Raw genomic sequence first — 14708 nt, 5'->3', positions numbered from 1 at the left:
CAGCACTGGGAAAAGTGTCATGCCTGTTTTTCATACTTACGACCGTTGCGGCTTTCCATGGTCACATAGCAATAGCGCTTAGATTTATAAGTGCTTTCCAGCCCTCTCTAAGCAGTTTCCAGAGTCAGCCTATTGCCCCTAACAATCTGGGTCCTCATTTTACCCACCTCAGAAGGATGGAAGGCTGAGTCAACCTTGAGCCAGGTGGGATTGGAACCGCCAAATTGCAGGCAGCTGGCAGTCAGCAGAAGTACCGTGTTTCTCATATAATAAGGCTGGGTCTTATTTTTTTATTTGAGCCCCGAAAAAATGGCTAGGTTGTCTTTTCGGGGGTGACTTAATTTCCCCCCCCCCTTGCATCTTTGGGCGGGTGGGCGGCGACAGCTTGGATGTTGACCTCGGCGTTGGTGGGTCACTTCGTATCGGGGTCAACGCAGGCAGCACCATATCCGGGTGTGCAACAAGAGTACTTCCTAACGGCAAGCCTCCCCACCATCCCCCCCCCACATTTCGTATGTTTTAATATAGGCCTTAATTTGGGGGGAGGGGCTTAATTTCATTTCATTCCTATAAAACATGCTGGGACTTCCTATTGGGGGAGGCTGTATTGTTGGAGAAACAGGGCAGCCTGCAGTACTGCACTCTAACCACTGCGCCACCGTGGTTCTTCATCATGATTGAAATTGAGACATTTGGCCACTTGTTCATGTTTACGACGGTTTCCCTGTCCTAGAGCCATGCGGTCAATTTTGGCCGACCTATGACCAGAAAATCTAAGGAAGTCAGATTCATTTTACAATTGTGTTACTAACTCCACGGCTGCAGGGATCCACTGCACAACTGAGGCAGGAAGGTGCTAAAATGGGACAGAATTCACTTAACAACTATCTTGTTTAGCGACAGAAATTTTGGACTCAGTTGCGACCATCAGCCGAGGTCTATTGGTACCAGGTTTCCTTACCTTCTTGTTGGCTGTCTTGTTCAAGTAATAATCTCGTGATGGTAAAAATAAGCCAGACTGATCCACCTGCCACAGGTTAAAAAAAAAATAAATTCAATCCAGAAGTCAAACTGTCCTTCCACTGCCTTATATTCCTCTACTGGCTCGATACCCGTGCTTCGCTATTAAACTATGTAGTGGGGCTTAGTTTTGGGGGAGGAAAATAAGTGAGGGAAAAAAATCTGCCTCTGCCTACCAGCATCCATCGGTATTCATCTGGCTAGCGTCCTGTCAGAGTGTGAGAGAACTGAGGGCGGTTTGGAAACTGAAACAGTATTTGCTGTGTGAGTAAAGAGACAGCAAGGAGCCTGGGCGTGGCTCAGCTCAGCTGTTCTGTACTAAAGCTGCTTGGTGCTGTGAAACTAAAACTGAAACTGAAAGTTGTAAACTTGCTACTGGCAGTAGAAACTCATGGGATGTGATTGAATATTCCCCGTGTTATATTTTGCATATAAATGGAAATTCCTGTCCTTCTTTGGATTAAAAAAAAAAATTCTAAGGAAAGATGGATGAGTCTTCTGCCTGGGTTGAGTTCCCAAAATTCACGAGAACCGAGCCTTTTCGACTTAGCATCCTTAAAATGTGCTGGCCCAACTTCCTTCTTCTGTAAGAGGGATGGTCCTGTATTATAATCCAGCACATCTTCAAATCCCCAACTCCTAACTGAAGTTGTAGAGCGGACGGGGTTCAAACTTGGCAACGTTAAGACTTTTGTGGACTTAAAACTCCCAGAATTCCCCAGGCATTCATGCTGACTGAAGAATTCTGGGATTTGAAGTCCACAAAAGTCTTAATGTTGCCAAGTTTGGGCAGCCCTGTGGTCTACTCGCAGTAAGTCTGATAGGATCAACCCGAGGGTGGTGAGAAGAACCATTCCCTCTCGGAGTCATGCAGACCAGTGGTGCGATTCAAATTGTTTTACCACCTGTTTGGTGGGCATGGCTTGGTGGGTGTGCTTTGTGCGTGCATACACGGCAAACACACGCTTCTTACGCACGCAGATGGTTTCCTACTGACCTTCTCCTGCACTCTTGCACTCTCCATGTTTTCAACAGCTGATGCGCGACAATCGGCTGTGCCACGCGATGCAGCTGAGGTTGAAAACCGGGAAATACAAGTCAGTATGGAGCCTGGGCGAGCAGGCGGGCTCAACAGCTGATCGTTGGAGTGAACTGGTTCGCTCCTGGAAGAACCTACTGGTTTGGCTGAACCGGGTAGAACTGGTAGAATCCCACCCCTTGCTATTGCAACAGGTGGGAAGGCAGGGCAAAGTTACCTGGATGATGTTGCTATTGGAGCTTTTAGAATCGGGTCCCACAAAGACAGTGAAGAACGGAGAAGCGCGATACGTTGCAGAGACCAATTTCAAAATGTCCATGAAGTTGGTCTGGTTCCAGGAGCCGGTGACGTTCCAACCACCAATCTGAGAGGAAAGCAGGTTTCAATTTTAGAATTGTAGAACACTCGTTGCTTTTGTTAAAATTCATTTTAATCCCTTGCAACCGGGGTGGGATTCTACAGGTTCGCACCTAGTCGCTAGAACCGGTTGTTAACATTCTAAGCAGTTCGGAGAACCGGTTGTTAGAAGGAATTACTGGCCTAATCCTGTAAGGAAGGCAGGAAGGAAACATTCTGGTGTTGCTTACAGAAACTGACTCTCCGTTAACCCTTATTACATTCTTGGCAGGACTAGACTTCCTGTCTCTGGAACCTCTCTAGAGGTTTTCCTCCTTTGCTGGTACTTTGCTTGTGTGGAGTGACCATTCAAAGTTACAGTGGCACTGAAAAAAGTGACTTATGACCATTTTTCACACTTATGACTGTTGCAGCATCCCCACAGTCATGAGAGGCCAGGTGAGGAGATGCGTGCCTCAATGTGAGTGATATTGAGTTGGCCACACCCAGCCAATAAGATGACCACCAAGCCATGTCCACCCAGTCACATGACCACCAAGCCACGTCCACCAACTAAGCCACGCCCACAGAACCGGTTGTTAAAAAATTTGAACCCCACCCCTGCTTGCAACCCCCCAAAAAAGTCATAGGGGGGGAAAAAGTCAAGGAAAGGAAAATCATAGACTCTAGGAAAAAAGTGTAGAGAAGAACAACAAAGACGATTAAGAAGAACGATGGTAGGAAATGGATATTTAATAATAATAAATGTTTAATTTAATAAAAAGAAGGACTAGGGGTGACATGAGAGCATTCCTTCCAATACTTGAGGGGTTGTCATGGAGGAGAAAGAGTTGAGCTATTGACCAAAAGCACCTGAGGGCAAGACAAGAAGCAATTTTAATGGAAATTAATCAAGGACAGAACTAACCTAGAACTAAGGAGAAATTTCCTGACAATTAGAACAATTAATCAGTGGAACAATTTGCCTCCAGAAGTTTTGGACGCTCCAACACTGGAGGTTTTTAAGAAGAGACTGGACAGTCACTTGTCTGCAATTATATAGGGTCTCCTGCTTGAGCAAGGGGTTAGACTAGAAGACCTCAAAGGTCCCTTCCAACTCCTGTTATTTATCCATGGATGCTTGAAATATTTTCTGTCCTTCATGTGTACCAGGAATCCACACTCTATTTGGCCTCTATGTTTTCACTGCTGTTTGCTCATATTTTCAAACCCTTCCCTGGAATCTTAAATTGTAAGAACCCAGGCAAGTTTTAGAAAACGTTCAGATCCTCAAGACAGCTAGTGTTATTTCATAATAACATCCACAAGCCATTTCTAAAAAGATCTACCAGTCTAATCCAGAGGCCTCCAAACTTGGCAACTTTAAGACTTGTGGCTGGAGAATTCTAGGAATTGAAGTCCACGAGTCTTAAAGTTGCCAAGTTTGGGGACTCCTGGTGTAAACGGTAAAGCCCAGTGTCAGAGTTTCATTCTTTTCCACATCAAGCATGAAGTTCAGAAGCGGTTTCCATGTGGAAACAAAAGGACTTATGTTCTTTTCTTTAATCAAAGTGGTCAATTTTGCCACTTCAGCCAACTCCATCAACTTCTGCAACCATTTGTCCAGAGTGGGGAATCAAAGCGTCCTTCATTTTTTTTATTGGGAATTTTACCTGATATATATAATAAAATTGAAGTATTTGATTGTAAATATATTAACAGCGGCTAGGACTGTATTTGCATTTTTTTTGTCCATTCTTGCTGCTGTCAACATACATAGTAAAGTTCCACTTATTTTCTCTAGTTCTTTTTCCATTAAGCCCCAAAGGAAAAGTTCTAGTTTCATTTTTATCTCCATTTTCAAAACATGTTTGTATTAAAATATGAATCATACTCCAAAATTTTTGTGATTTGATCGATGTTAATGCCTCATTTTACTGTAACAGATAGAATTGGAAATCAATTCTTTTTTTTTTCTCCCACCTCCTTATTTTTCTTCAGTTTTCTTTCCCTCCCTCCCTTTCTATGTATTTTGTATTTTATAATACTTCCTAACTCAATAAAACGTTAACGGAGAAAAGACAGCAAGTGTTGCATTCCAGGGGTCCCCAACCTGTGAGCCAAAGGCCTTTGCAACTGGGACGTGGAAGTGGCCAGAGAGTGCACATGTGCGCACACACATCCTCGCTTGTGCAAGCAGTGGTGAGTGTGCACGTGCACACTCCATTTGCGTGAGCAGCAGGAGAGGGTGCACACGGTTCACCAAAAGGGAACCGCTCGTGCATGTGTATGCTAGCTGCTCGCGCAAACTCCCCCCTTCCCCCACCCGCTGTTGTGGCCACCAGCGGCCAATGGAGCTGGCGGCAGACTCGGACAATGAGGAGGTTGTGTAGGAACATGGGCCAGTCCTGGAGTCTGGGGAAGGCTCTGACGAGTGCTCTGCGTCGGAGGCAGAGATGGCGCCAGGGCCGTCTGACAGTTATCAGCGACTGTCATGCCCCTGGTGGAGACTGAGGGAGAGGAGGAACAGTCGACAGGGAGTGGAAGTGCGGCTCCGGAGGTTGTGAAGGAGGCTGGGGAAGGGCAGAGGCCGGCTGAGCAGTCAGAGGAGGACCCAGGTCCATCCCCTCTCCATCCTGGGGCACGCAGGGAGGAGAGGATAAGGGAGAGACGTGGTCTATTCGGGAGGAGAGGGCCTTGATCCTCTTCATGGGCTGCAGCTGTGACAACTGAATAAGAGGACGGACATGCATATGGGCGAACGCTGGAAACAAAGCCTGGAAATATCTCTAGTTTATGGTTCCTCTCTGAGTTTGGCGTCCTTCCCAGTGTGTGTTCTGTTACCTGCAGACATCCTCCAGCCCTTATCTTGCTGGGTTTGTGTTGCTTTTTTCCTCCTTCTTGTAACTGTTTGTGTGGGAGTTTTTTGTCTTCCGTCAAGGATATTTGGAGCTTAGAAGCAAAGTGAAGGAATAAAAGGGGCTTCACTGGGTTTTTTGTGACTGTGTTTGTTTGGTATCCCACCCTGGGTCATCACAGCTGCCTTCAGAGTCAGAGATCAGTGAGGCAGAAGAACAACTGGAGCCTGTTCCCAGTGTGTGCATGCACATAGTTGCCAGAAGGGAACAGTTAAGAAACAAGGGTCGATTCGGGCGTAAAGACTCAGGTGGACGGTGAATGGCCCTCCAAAGGGAATAAAGAGGAGAGACAGGGGAGTGGTGTTTGCAGGAGACAATTCGTTCCGTTCATTAGGGTGAAGGTCTGTTCCTGACTTCTTGCCCAGTAATTGCTGCTACAGCATGGCATTTGGAAGCTATCGGCCTGGCAACTCTCCAAGCCTGATAAAGGTTTGTAGTTGTGAAATCTCGTGAAAGACTGTTTGCTGGGACTTTGCTGGAGAGGAATTCCCTTCAACCTAAATAAAAGGGGTTTTATTGGGATGAGGAGTTTGCTGCATGATCTTGGTCTGAACACCGGTCGCCAAGCCAGAAACGTTGGGGAACTTGGTTATATTTGATACTCTTCTGTATCTTGGCCTGATCATAGTCAGATTTTCACGTGTCTATTTTCACACGTCCCCAGAATTGGGAATACAATCTTGGAATGGTCTTCGAAGTCGGATGAACTCTTGTTCTTCCTGTCACTAGCCAAGCTGCTTTTTCAAAGGTTCAATATAATCAAAATGGCCCAGAAGGCCCAAATCTCCCATTAAAAAATCCACTAAAAATTCAATTAAGGCGTAAGCTTTAGGACAAAGCACAGGTGCTTTTAGCTTGCTAAATTAATCCCGGGTGTGCTGCAGGGCAAGTCAAAAAAGGTACGTAGAAATATGGTAGCTAAAAATGCATTGCTGAAAAGAGAAGTGCACAGGTACTCCTCGACTTACGACTGGTCATTTAGTGACCATTCCAAGCTACAACAGATCCTCCAAAAGATACAGGTACAACAGGTCCCCCAAAAGATACAGGTCAACTTAAGACCAAAAATGAGCCCCCAAATTTTATGGTTTTAAGTGAGAAATTTGGGAAGTGAGTTTTGCCCCATTTTACAACTTTTCTTGCCCCAGTTGTTAAGCGAGTCGCTGCAGTGCTTATTAAATTGGTAACAGGGTTGTTAAGTGAATCTGGTTTCCCCATCGACTGTCTCTTATCAGAAGGTCACCAAAAGGGATCACATGACCCCGAGACACTGCGACCGCCCTAAGTGTGAATCAGTTGCCCAGCATCCAAATGTCAGTTACGTGTGACCCCGGGGAATGCTGCAGTGGTCGTAAGTGTGGGAAACGGTCCTACGTCACTTTTTTTCATTGCCATTGTAACTTCGAACAGTCACTAAGCGAACGGTTGTGAGATGATGGCTACCTGTACTTACAATCTAGATGCAAAGTTTTGACAGACGCACTGTCAACTAAAAAATACTCCTTTGGTCTTTTTAAGTGCATTCCTAAAATGCTTCAGATAATCGCTAGGCAGCCGAAGCTGTTGGCACGCAAGAATATTACTGGAGAGCATGATTGATGACTCTTGGCTATGGATGTGTCCCATTGGAGAATATACATCCATGGGGTGTGGGGAAGACCAGGGTCAAGGGTGAAATGAACGATGTGGCGTAGAGTCGGCTGCACCCAGGTAATGCCGATGTGGTCACTCCTAATAAATCTTTTTTTTTTACTCTGAGAGATGCGGCTAGAGACTTATGATTTGAATGGGGGTGTATTGTCAGATCCCTCACACACACACACACACACACACACACCCCGCTGCAGTCACATGATCGCATTTTGGGCATTCGGAAAACAGACATATTTCCTGCTATCTGCAGTATTCCATGGTCAGGTGACTCTGCCCAGTTGCTGGTGGGTGTGGCTCTAGTGGGCGTGGCTCTTGTTGGCTTCCTGCACCACGACCGGTGGGGGCATTTTTCACCCTCCCCAGGCTCCGGAGGCTTTCCTCGAGCCTCTGGGAGGGCAAAAACTGCTTCCCCCGGGCTCCAGAGGCCCTCTGGATGCCAGAAATAGACCCGTTTCTGGCCTTCTGGAGCTCCAGAAAGCCTGTTTTTATGCCCTCCCTGAGTCTCCGTGCACACCTGTGCATTACCTGGCATCCAAAACAGGCACCTGGGAGGGGTGGGGTGGGCGGGGCCGAGCCAGCAAGGGGTGAGATTTGCCGGTTCATCGAACCAGCCATAAAACTAGCTATGGGTTCGCCCAAACCGGCACGAACCCGTAGTAGCCCACCGATGGCTGGAACTAAGTTTTTACTTCTAGTTTCCCCCCAACTGCCCATTGCTTAACAATCACCGTGTTTGCTTTATACGACCGCTGCAAAAGAGACTGCAAAATTGGGTGTGGGCGTGTGACGGCCCGCTGAACAAAAAGTATGGCCTATGACTGTAATTCCAGGCTCGATTATGCTCATGAATTAAGGACTAATCCATACTGTGAAAATAGGAAGTACCGCATGTTATTGGGAGCTATGCTGTGGGTTGGCTTGAACCAGGGTGAGCCCGTAGTAGCCCGCCCCTGGATAGGGTACCAGGCTTTGATGGAATGTGCCAGGTAAAACAGAGCTTCTTTTATGATCCTCACCTTGGTGTGTTCAATTTGAGCAAAAGGCACACCAGGTGGCAAAGCCAGTTGGGCTGGGACATCAATTTCACTCCAATATTCAGGGGTCCTTCACGAATCTATCTTTCATGATGCCTGTTTCTTCTTGATTCAATACAAGTGTTCAGTTCAGTTATTTCCTTGCTTGTTGGATCTGCTTAAGAAGAAACTTGGCCCTCTAACAGGTTGTACAGAATTGGAGCCAGATCATCCTTGAATGTGTGAATTAATAAAATCAGTTGACTAGCCTTGGGAGTAAGTAAGATTTTCCTCAAGAGAATATAAGCGAAATGCTTTAAATGTTCAAAACACTCTGCAACTATTCCCAAGCAAGCTCCTTTTATGAGCAGGGCCTTATTGTACTTAGACAATATGTCTACCTACTCTCAGACAATTCCTGCTTGCAAAAAAAAAAAAAAAAAATCCCTGAGAATAAGTTGAAATAATATAAGAGTGATGGGTTGTTTTTTTTTAAAGCATCCAGTGTCAAAGTAAGTTGTGTTCTTCAGCGGCCTACTGTGAGCAACAGGCCACCCTGCATAAAATCCACCGCAAATTTCCTCTTTATGACTTTTCTTCTTCTTTCTCCTAATCACAAGGCCAAAGCCAAGGGGTTTAGTAGAAGCTAGCGCACAAGTTGTTCAACCTTGCAATTTTAAGACTTGTGGACTTCAACTCCCAGAATTCCCCAATCAACATGCCTGGCTTACGGGGTTCCGTAGGAGCTAGAGCAGGGCTGTCAAACTTGCGGGCCTTGGGACAGATGCGTCACGCGCTGGCCACACCTACTCCTGGTTTAGTGAAGGGAAAAAAAGTCGTATACATCATGTGACGACGCCGTGATGATGCAAGTTGACGCCTCTGAGCTAGGGCTTGGGTGTTCAACCTTGCCACTTTAAGACCTATGGACTTCAACTCCCAGAATTCCCCAGCCAACATGCCTGGCCTGGTAAATTCTGGGAGTTGAAATCCACAAGTCTTAAGGTTGGCAAAGTTGGACACCCCTGAGCTAGGAAACCTTCCAACACCAAGGAAGTCCGTCAGCCTGGCCAATCTATACGACTCTACTTGAGGGTATGTCCCCTGACTGTCCGAATGACTGGACTCAGAGGAGGACTAATCCAGGAGGGCTACAGCATTTGGAAATCTAAGTCTTCAGAACCAGCAATCAACAAGGTCACCCTTGAAGGATGACCCAGCCTCACCAATCTTCTTAAAGTGACGGTTGGACCCAAGTAGCTGCAGGACCTACAAGCTGCTTGAGGCAACCTAGCCTGTAAATCACTGGAAGCAGAGCTCTCCAGGGTCCTGAAATCGTATTTTCCTTGAGGAGAAGACCACGTTTATGTTTTTCTCAATTCTCCGGTTGAATTGACCTCAGCCACATCATCTGATGACTGAATTAATTTATTTCTGGATCTACGCAGAATACCAAACCCTAAATTAACCAATTATGCTGGCTTCCTGCAGCATAATAAAGCAGAAGGGGGAGGAAGGGAATTAAGACTAAGCAAGCTGAGCTACCATTATGAGAAATGAAGTCAGTAGGTCCAGATTGACCTAAATTAAGCTTGTTGGGCAGAACGCAGCTAATAACGGAATAATGGAATTTATTGGCCCTCGCTTTCTGTATCAAGCGCCCTCCAGCCTTCACAACAACACCGGCTGCGCCCAATTGACTTGTGGACTCACCTTCTCAATCAGATCAATCAATGGCTGAGACCCCAGTTCCTCGATCTTCTGTTCTCTGAGGCAGGATAAGTAATAGCGCTGGGTCTTCCTTTCAGCCTCACTGCTGGAGTTAAAAGTGGCGTTTTCTGGAGAGAGAAGCACATGAAGGTCAAGAAAGGGGTGGACAACTGGACAACATGAGTGATTGGCCTGGAGTCCCAAAATGACATTTAGTTTTCACCAGACCTGCGTCAATATGATATTTCCATGAACTTATTCTTTGAGGAATTTACCTGCCTTGGAGTTTTGCTTGATATGGATCTATCACTTGGAGCCCTGACACGAGAACTACCTGGTGAGTTCCAAAGTCCATATTCGCCTCAGTCTAAATCGGGGGTCAACAACCTGCGGCTCTGGAGCCACATGTGGCTCTTTCATCCCTCTGCTGTGGCTCTCTCTTGCCAGTTGGCTCCACAATTGATATGGCTTTTGGTTAGGACAAATAGAGGGAAAAGGATGCTGCACTAGAAGGAGACTCTATGGTGGGGAAACCACTATAGAGTGTGGTCAGCTCCAGAACTGAATGGGTGTGGTGGCGCTTCTGGTTAGGACCTTTGTAACTCTTTGAGTGCTTAAGGTTGCCGACCCCGGGTCTAAATCTAGCCTTCCACTTCTCACCCTCCAAGGAGAAAATGGTCATGTTGGGCTTCTCCACAATCCTTCCCACAAAACAGAGATGCTGTGATGACCCGCGGCATGGCACAAAGGCAACACAGTCAAATAAGCAATAAGAGTCCCTACATTATCTCCAACTTTGCCCCCAATGTCCAGGTTACCTTCAGCTGGAGAAAAACTCTCCCAGGAACAGCCTTTAACTGTAGAAAATTCCATCCCAAACAAGGTACATACAAACTGTCACTAAAAATCCAAACAAACCAAGCTGAAGCAATTAACTTGACAGGGCAGGAGAAGGAATTTCAGGCTTGAAAGCATGGCAAAACTCACACAGTTGGGAAGACGCCAGGAACACAGATAACCTCAATGATAGTAGATCATGTTTGCTCCCAACAGCTTGCTGTGCACAGCTTCCTCTTTTAAACACTGTGTTCCTAGCTGCAGCTAATAAAGGGAATCAGGGCCCTTTCCTCCCCTGTAAGCCACACAACTCATGTTGCTCCCTTCTCCGTTCCTCCATATGTGCCCTAGGATGAAGTGGTGGGCCTGGGTCCTCCTCCAAATTCCCTCTCCCTCGCTCTACCTCTCCCCTGCTCTGCCCAGCTGGACTTTGCCCTTCCCCAGTTCCTTCCCCAGCCAACGGAACCGCACTCCCACTCCCTGTCAGCTGTTTGGCTTCCCCCTCCAAGTCAGATTCTGACAGAGGCATAACAGATGCCTTCAACTCAGGACTCTGCTTTTCTTCCCAATATTCCAGTTCTGACATGTCAAATATTGGCTTTAGTCTTCAGATTCTCTCGCAACCCCGGACGCTCAAACTAAAGAATCAGGAAGGGAGAAACCTTCTCCGATGCCCATCTGTAACCGCCCAACTCTTACCCAACAGGTGTTTCATGATGGCCTGGTTCTGGTCCCAAATACTGTTGAAGGTACTCCACTTGGAGCGCCCATCCGGCAGTGGGTTCCGCTTGATCCATCCACCGCAGGCGTACTGGTAAAAATCATCACAGGGCTTGACGTCCGGATCCAGAGCTTCCAAGATCTTACCAGCTACAATGACGCAGGCTTCAGTAAGGCAAGTTGTATGCGAGGGATCTGGAAGAGACACACGGAGATTATGTGGGAGTAGTAACGGATTTCCAGAGGTGGGACTCTCGCTGAACCGGTAGTAGCACTGGTTGAATACCATCCCTGGGCAAAACTCACTTCACAGACATCTCACTTAGCAACAGGAATGTTGGGCTCAATGGTGATCATAAGTCGAGGACTAAACGAGTCCTAAAATCAAAGAATGGGAACCACGCCTCGCCTCATACCACTTTAAACAAAGTCTGTCAATACATTTGCAGCTGTTAAAATATTTAAAATGCTCAGGGGGAGACCAAACCTTTGCTCACTAAGAAAGTTCTATTTTGAGAATAATTGACCACACCAAACATGTCAGACCAATAAACGCAGACCAAGACTCCCAACCAATCAGGATGAAGAAAAAAACCATTCTGGCACAGCAGTAGGCTAGCCCCAAATTTAAAACTGAAACAATTGTAAAAGTCTGACTCACAGACGAACACAATACAGAAGCATGATGATGGCAGATGAGATTCTGCCGAAACGTTGCTACAACTTTAAAAGCACAACTACAATGACGTGGGAAAATACCCGAACAAAGCCGAATGCCATACATATAAGTACCCGCGAAAACTTAAGAAAATACACACACACACACATATGTATGTGTGTATGTGTATGTGTGTGTGTGTATGCATATCTCCATATGGTTTGGCTACAGTATTGTATTATTCATCATATATATACATACGTACATACATACATACATACACACACACACACACACACACACACACACACACACTTTATTGCTCAATAGAGGTGACTGTGAGAAGGATCTTAGAGTCCTAGTAGAGAACCATTTAAATATGAGCCAGCCATGCGCAGCAGCTGCCAAAAAAGCCAATAGTCCTAGGCTGCATAAACAGAGGGATAGAATCAAGATCACATGAAGTGTAAATACCACTTGATAATGCCTTGGAAAGGCCACACTTGGAATCCTGCATCCCGTTTGGGTGGCCACAATGTAAATAAGATGTTGAGACTCTAGAAAGGGTGAGAGAAGAGCAACGAAGATGGTTAGGGGACTGGAGGCTAAAACATATAAAGAACGGTTGCAGGAACTGGGTATGTCTAGTTTAATGAGAAGAAGGGGTGACATGATAGCAGGGTTCCGATATCTCAGGGGCTGCCCCAAAGAAGAGGGAGTCAAGCCATTCTCCAAAGCAACTGAGGGCAGGACAAGAAGCAATGGGTGGAAACTAATCAAGGAGAGAAGCAACTTAGAATTAAGGAGAACTTTTCTAACGGTTAGAACAATTAACCAGTGGAACAACTTGCCTCCAGAAGTTGTAAATGCTCCAACATTGGAAGTTTTAAAGAAGAGATTGGATAACCATTTGCCTAAAATGATATAGGGTTTCCTGCCTAGGAAGGGGGTTGGAATAGAAGACCTCCAAGATACCTTCCAACTATTCTATTCTATTCTATTCTATTCTATTCTATTCTATTCTATTCTATTCTATTCTAGTTCTATTCTATTTGATTCGATTTGATTTGATTTTCCCCCTTGATTGGCTGTACATTTTAGTTTAGTATCATCATAATTGTTCTGTTGTTTTCCAAGTACACTGAGTGCTTCTCTACCAGAGACAAATTCCTTGTGTGCCTAACCAGACATGGCCAAATAAATAAAGGAGATACCGTAAATATATATGTATATAAACAAGTAACTAGGGTAAGATGTCCACAAGCTGACAACCGGTGGATAAACTTAGCACTAAAAGAAACACAGACTCTGCGTCTGCCCAGTGATATCCTGTTCCAGAGAACCAGCAAGCTCCTTTATTCATTAGTTTACTAGGAATTGTCTTCCTCTGCCTCCCCGAGGAGATGCAAACCATCCACGGTTAGCATACGCTTCTAAAAATCCAGCCATCGCTCTGGCTTTTTGTAGAGATATGAAAACATTTACAATAAACATTTTGGGGGGGATTTTCATAAGCAGAAAGGCAGACACAGAAGGTGGGGGCAGGGTGTTTTGTATAACAAGGAAGGCCAGCCAATAGCAATAGCTGTAACAAGAGCACTCAGTCTCAACTGATGCAGGCAGTCCTTGACTTACGACCACAATTGAGCCCACAATTTCAGTGTCTAAGTGAGATATTTCTTAAGCAGATTTTCCTCCAATTTACTACTTTTCCTGCTACGGTTGTTAAGTGAGCCACTGCAGTGGTTAGGTCAGTAACAGGGTCGTTAAGTGAATCTGGCTTCCCCGTTGACTTTGTCAACTGCTGTAAGTTGAGGACTAGCTGTATACCCTCCATAGTGCTTTTAGAGCCTTCTCTAAGCTGTTTATAATGTCAGCCTATTTGCCCCCAACAAGCTGGGTCCTCATTTTACTGGCCTCGGAAGGATGGAAGGCTGAGTCAACCTTGAGCCGATCAGGATCGAACTCCTGGCATTGGGCAGAATTAGCCTACAACATGACATTTTAACCACTGAGCCACCAGGAAGGAGAATGAGAAAGGGAATTAAGAGGAAGGAAGGAAGGAAGGATGGATGGAAGGAAGGAAGGAAGGAAGGAAGGAAGGAAGGAAGGAAGGAAGGAAGGAAGGAAGGAAGGAAGGAAGGAAGGAAGGAAGGAATTAAAAGACGAGGAAGGAATTAATTGCAATAGCACTTATATACAGCTTCACAGTGCTTTACAGCTCTTTCTAAATGATTTCCAGAGTCAGCCTCTTGCCCCCAACAATCTGGGTCCTCATTTTATCCCCCTCGGAAGGAGAGAAGGCTGAGTCAACCTTGAGCCTGGTGAGATTTGAACTGCCAAATTGCAGTCACCCAGCAGTCAGCAGAAGGAGCCTGCAGTACTGCACTCTAACCACTGCACCACCGCAATTCGAAAGCAGTGTTGACCCCCCCAACAATATGGTCCTCATTTTACCGACCTTGGAAGGGTGGAAGGCTGAGTCAACCTTGAGCCGGTCAGGATCGACCTCCTGGCTGTGGACAGAGTCAGCCTGCAATGCAGCATTCTAACCACAGAGCCACCAAGAAGGAGAATGAGAAAGGGAATTGAGAAGAAGGAAGGAAGGAAGGAAGGAAGGAAGGAAGGAAGGAAGGAAGGAAGGAAGGAAGGAAGGAAGGAAGGAAGGAAGGAAGGAAGGAAAGAATTAAGAGAGGAAGGAAGGAAAGAATTAAGAGAGGAGGGAAGGAATTGCAATAGCACTTATATACCACTTCACAGTGTTTTACAGCCCTCTCTAAGCAGTTTACAAAATCAGCCTCTTG

The 14708-nt window shown here is 45.9% G+C and overlaps 1 protein-coding gene across 2 annotated transcripts in view; it reads right to left on the bottom strand.

Moving 5' to 3' along the window:
* The window catches only part of ECE2 (endothelin converting enzyme 2), an 85873-nt gene that overhangs the window by 41786 nt on the left and 29379 nt on the right, over positions 1–14708 (bottom strand). For both annotated transcript variants that reach the window (XM_087933610.1, XM_087933609.1), the window contains exons 4-7: positions 11226–11441; positions 9693–9817; positions 2277–2423; positions 962–1027 (exon numbers count right to left, since the gene is read on the bottom strand). In XM_087933610.1, the coding sequence (XP_087789736.1) occupies positions 962–1027; positions 2277–2423; positions 9693–9817; positions 11226–11441 (554 nt within the window). The remainder of the gene's footprint in view (positions 1–961; positions 1028–2276; positions 2424–9692; positions 9818–11225; positions 11442–14708) is intronic.

Source organism: Pseudonaja textilis, chromosome 4 (assembly GCF_049901715.1).
Source record: "Pseudonaja textilis isolate UNSWEBS1 chromosome 4, rPseTex1.2, whole genome shotgun sequence".
Classification (NCBI taxonomy): Eukaryota; Metazoa; Chordata; class Lepidosauria; order Squamata; family Elapidae; genus Pseudonaja; species Pseudonaja textilis.
The sequence above is the reverse complement of the archived record's forward strand: the minus strand, read 5'-3'. Positions and strand labels throughout refer to the sequence as shown.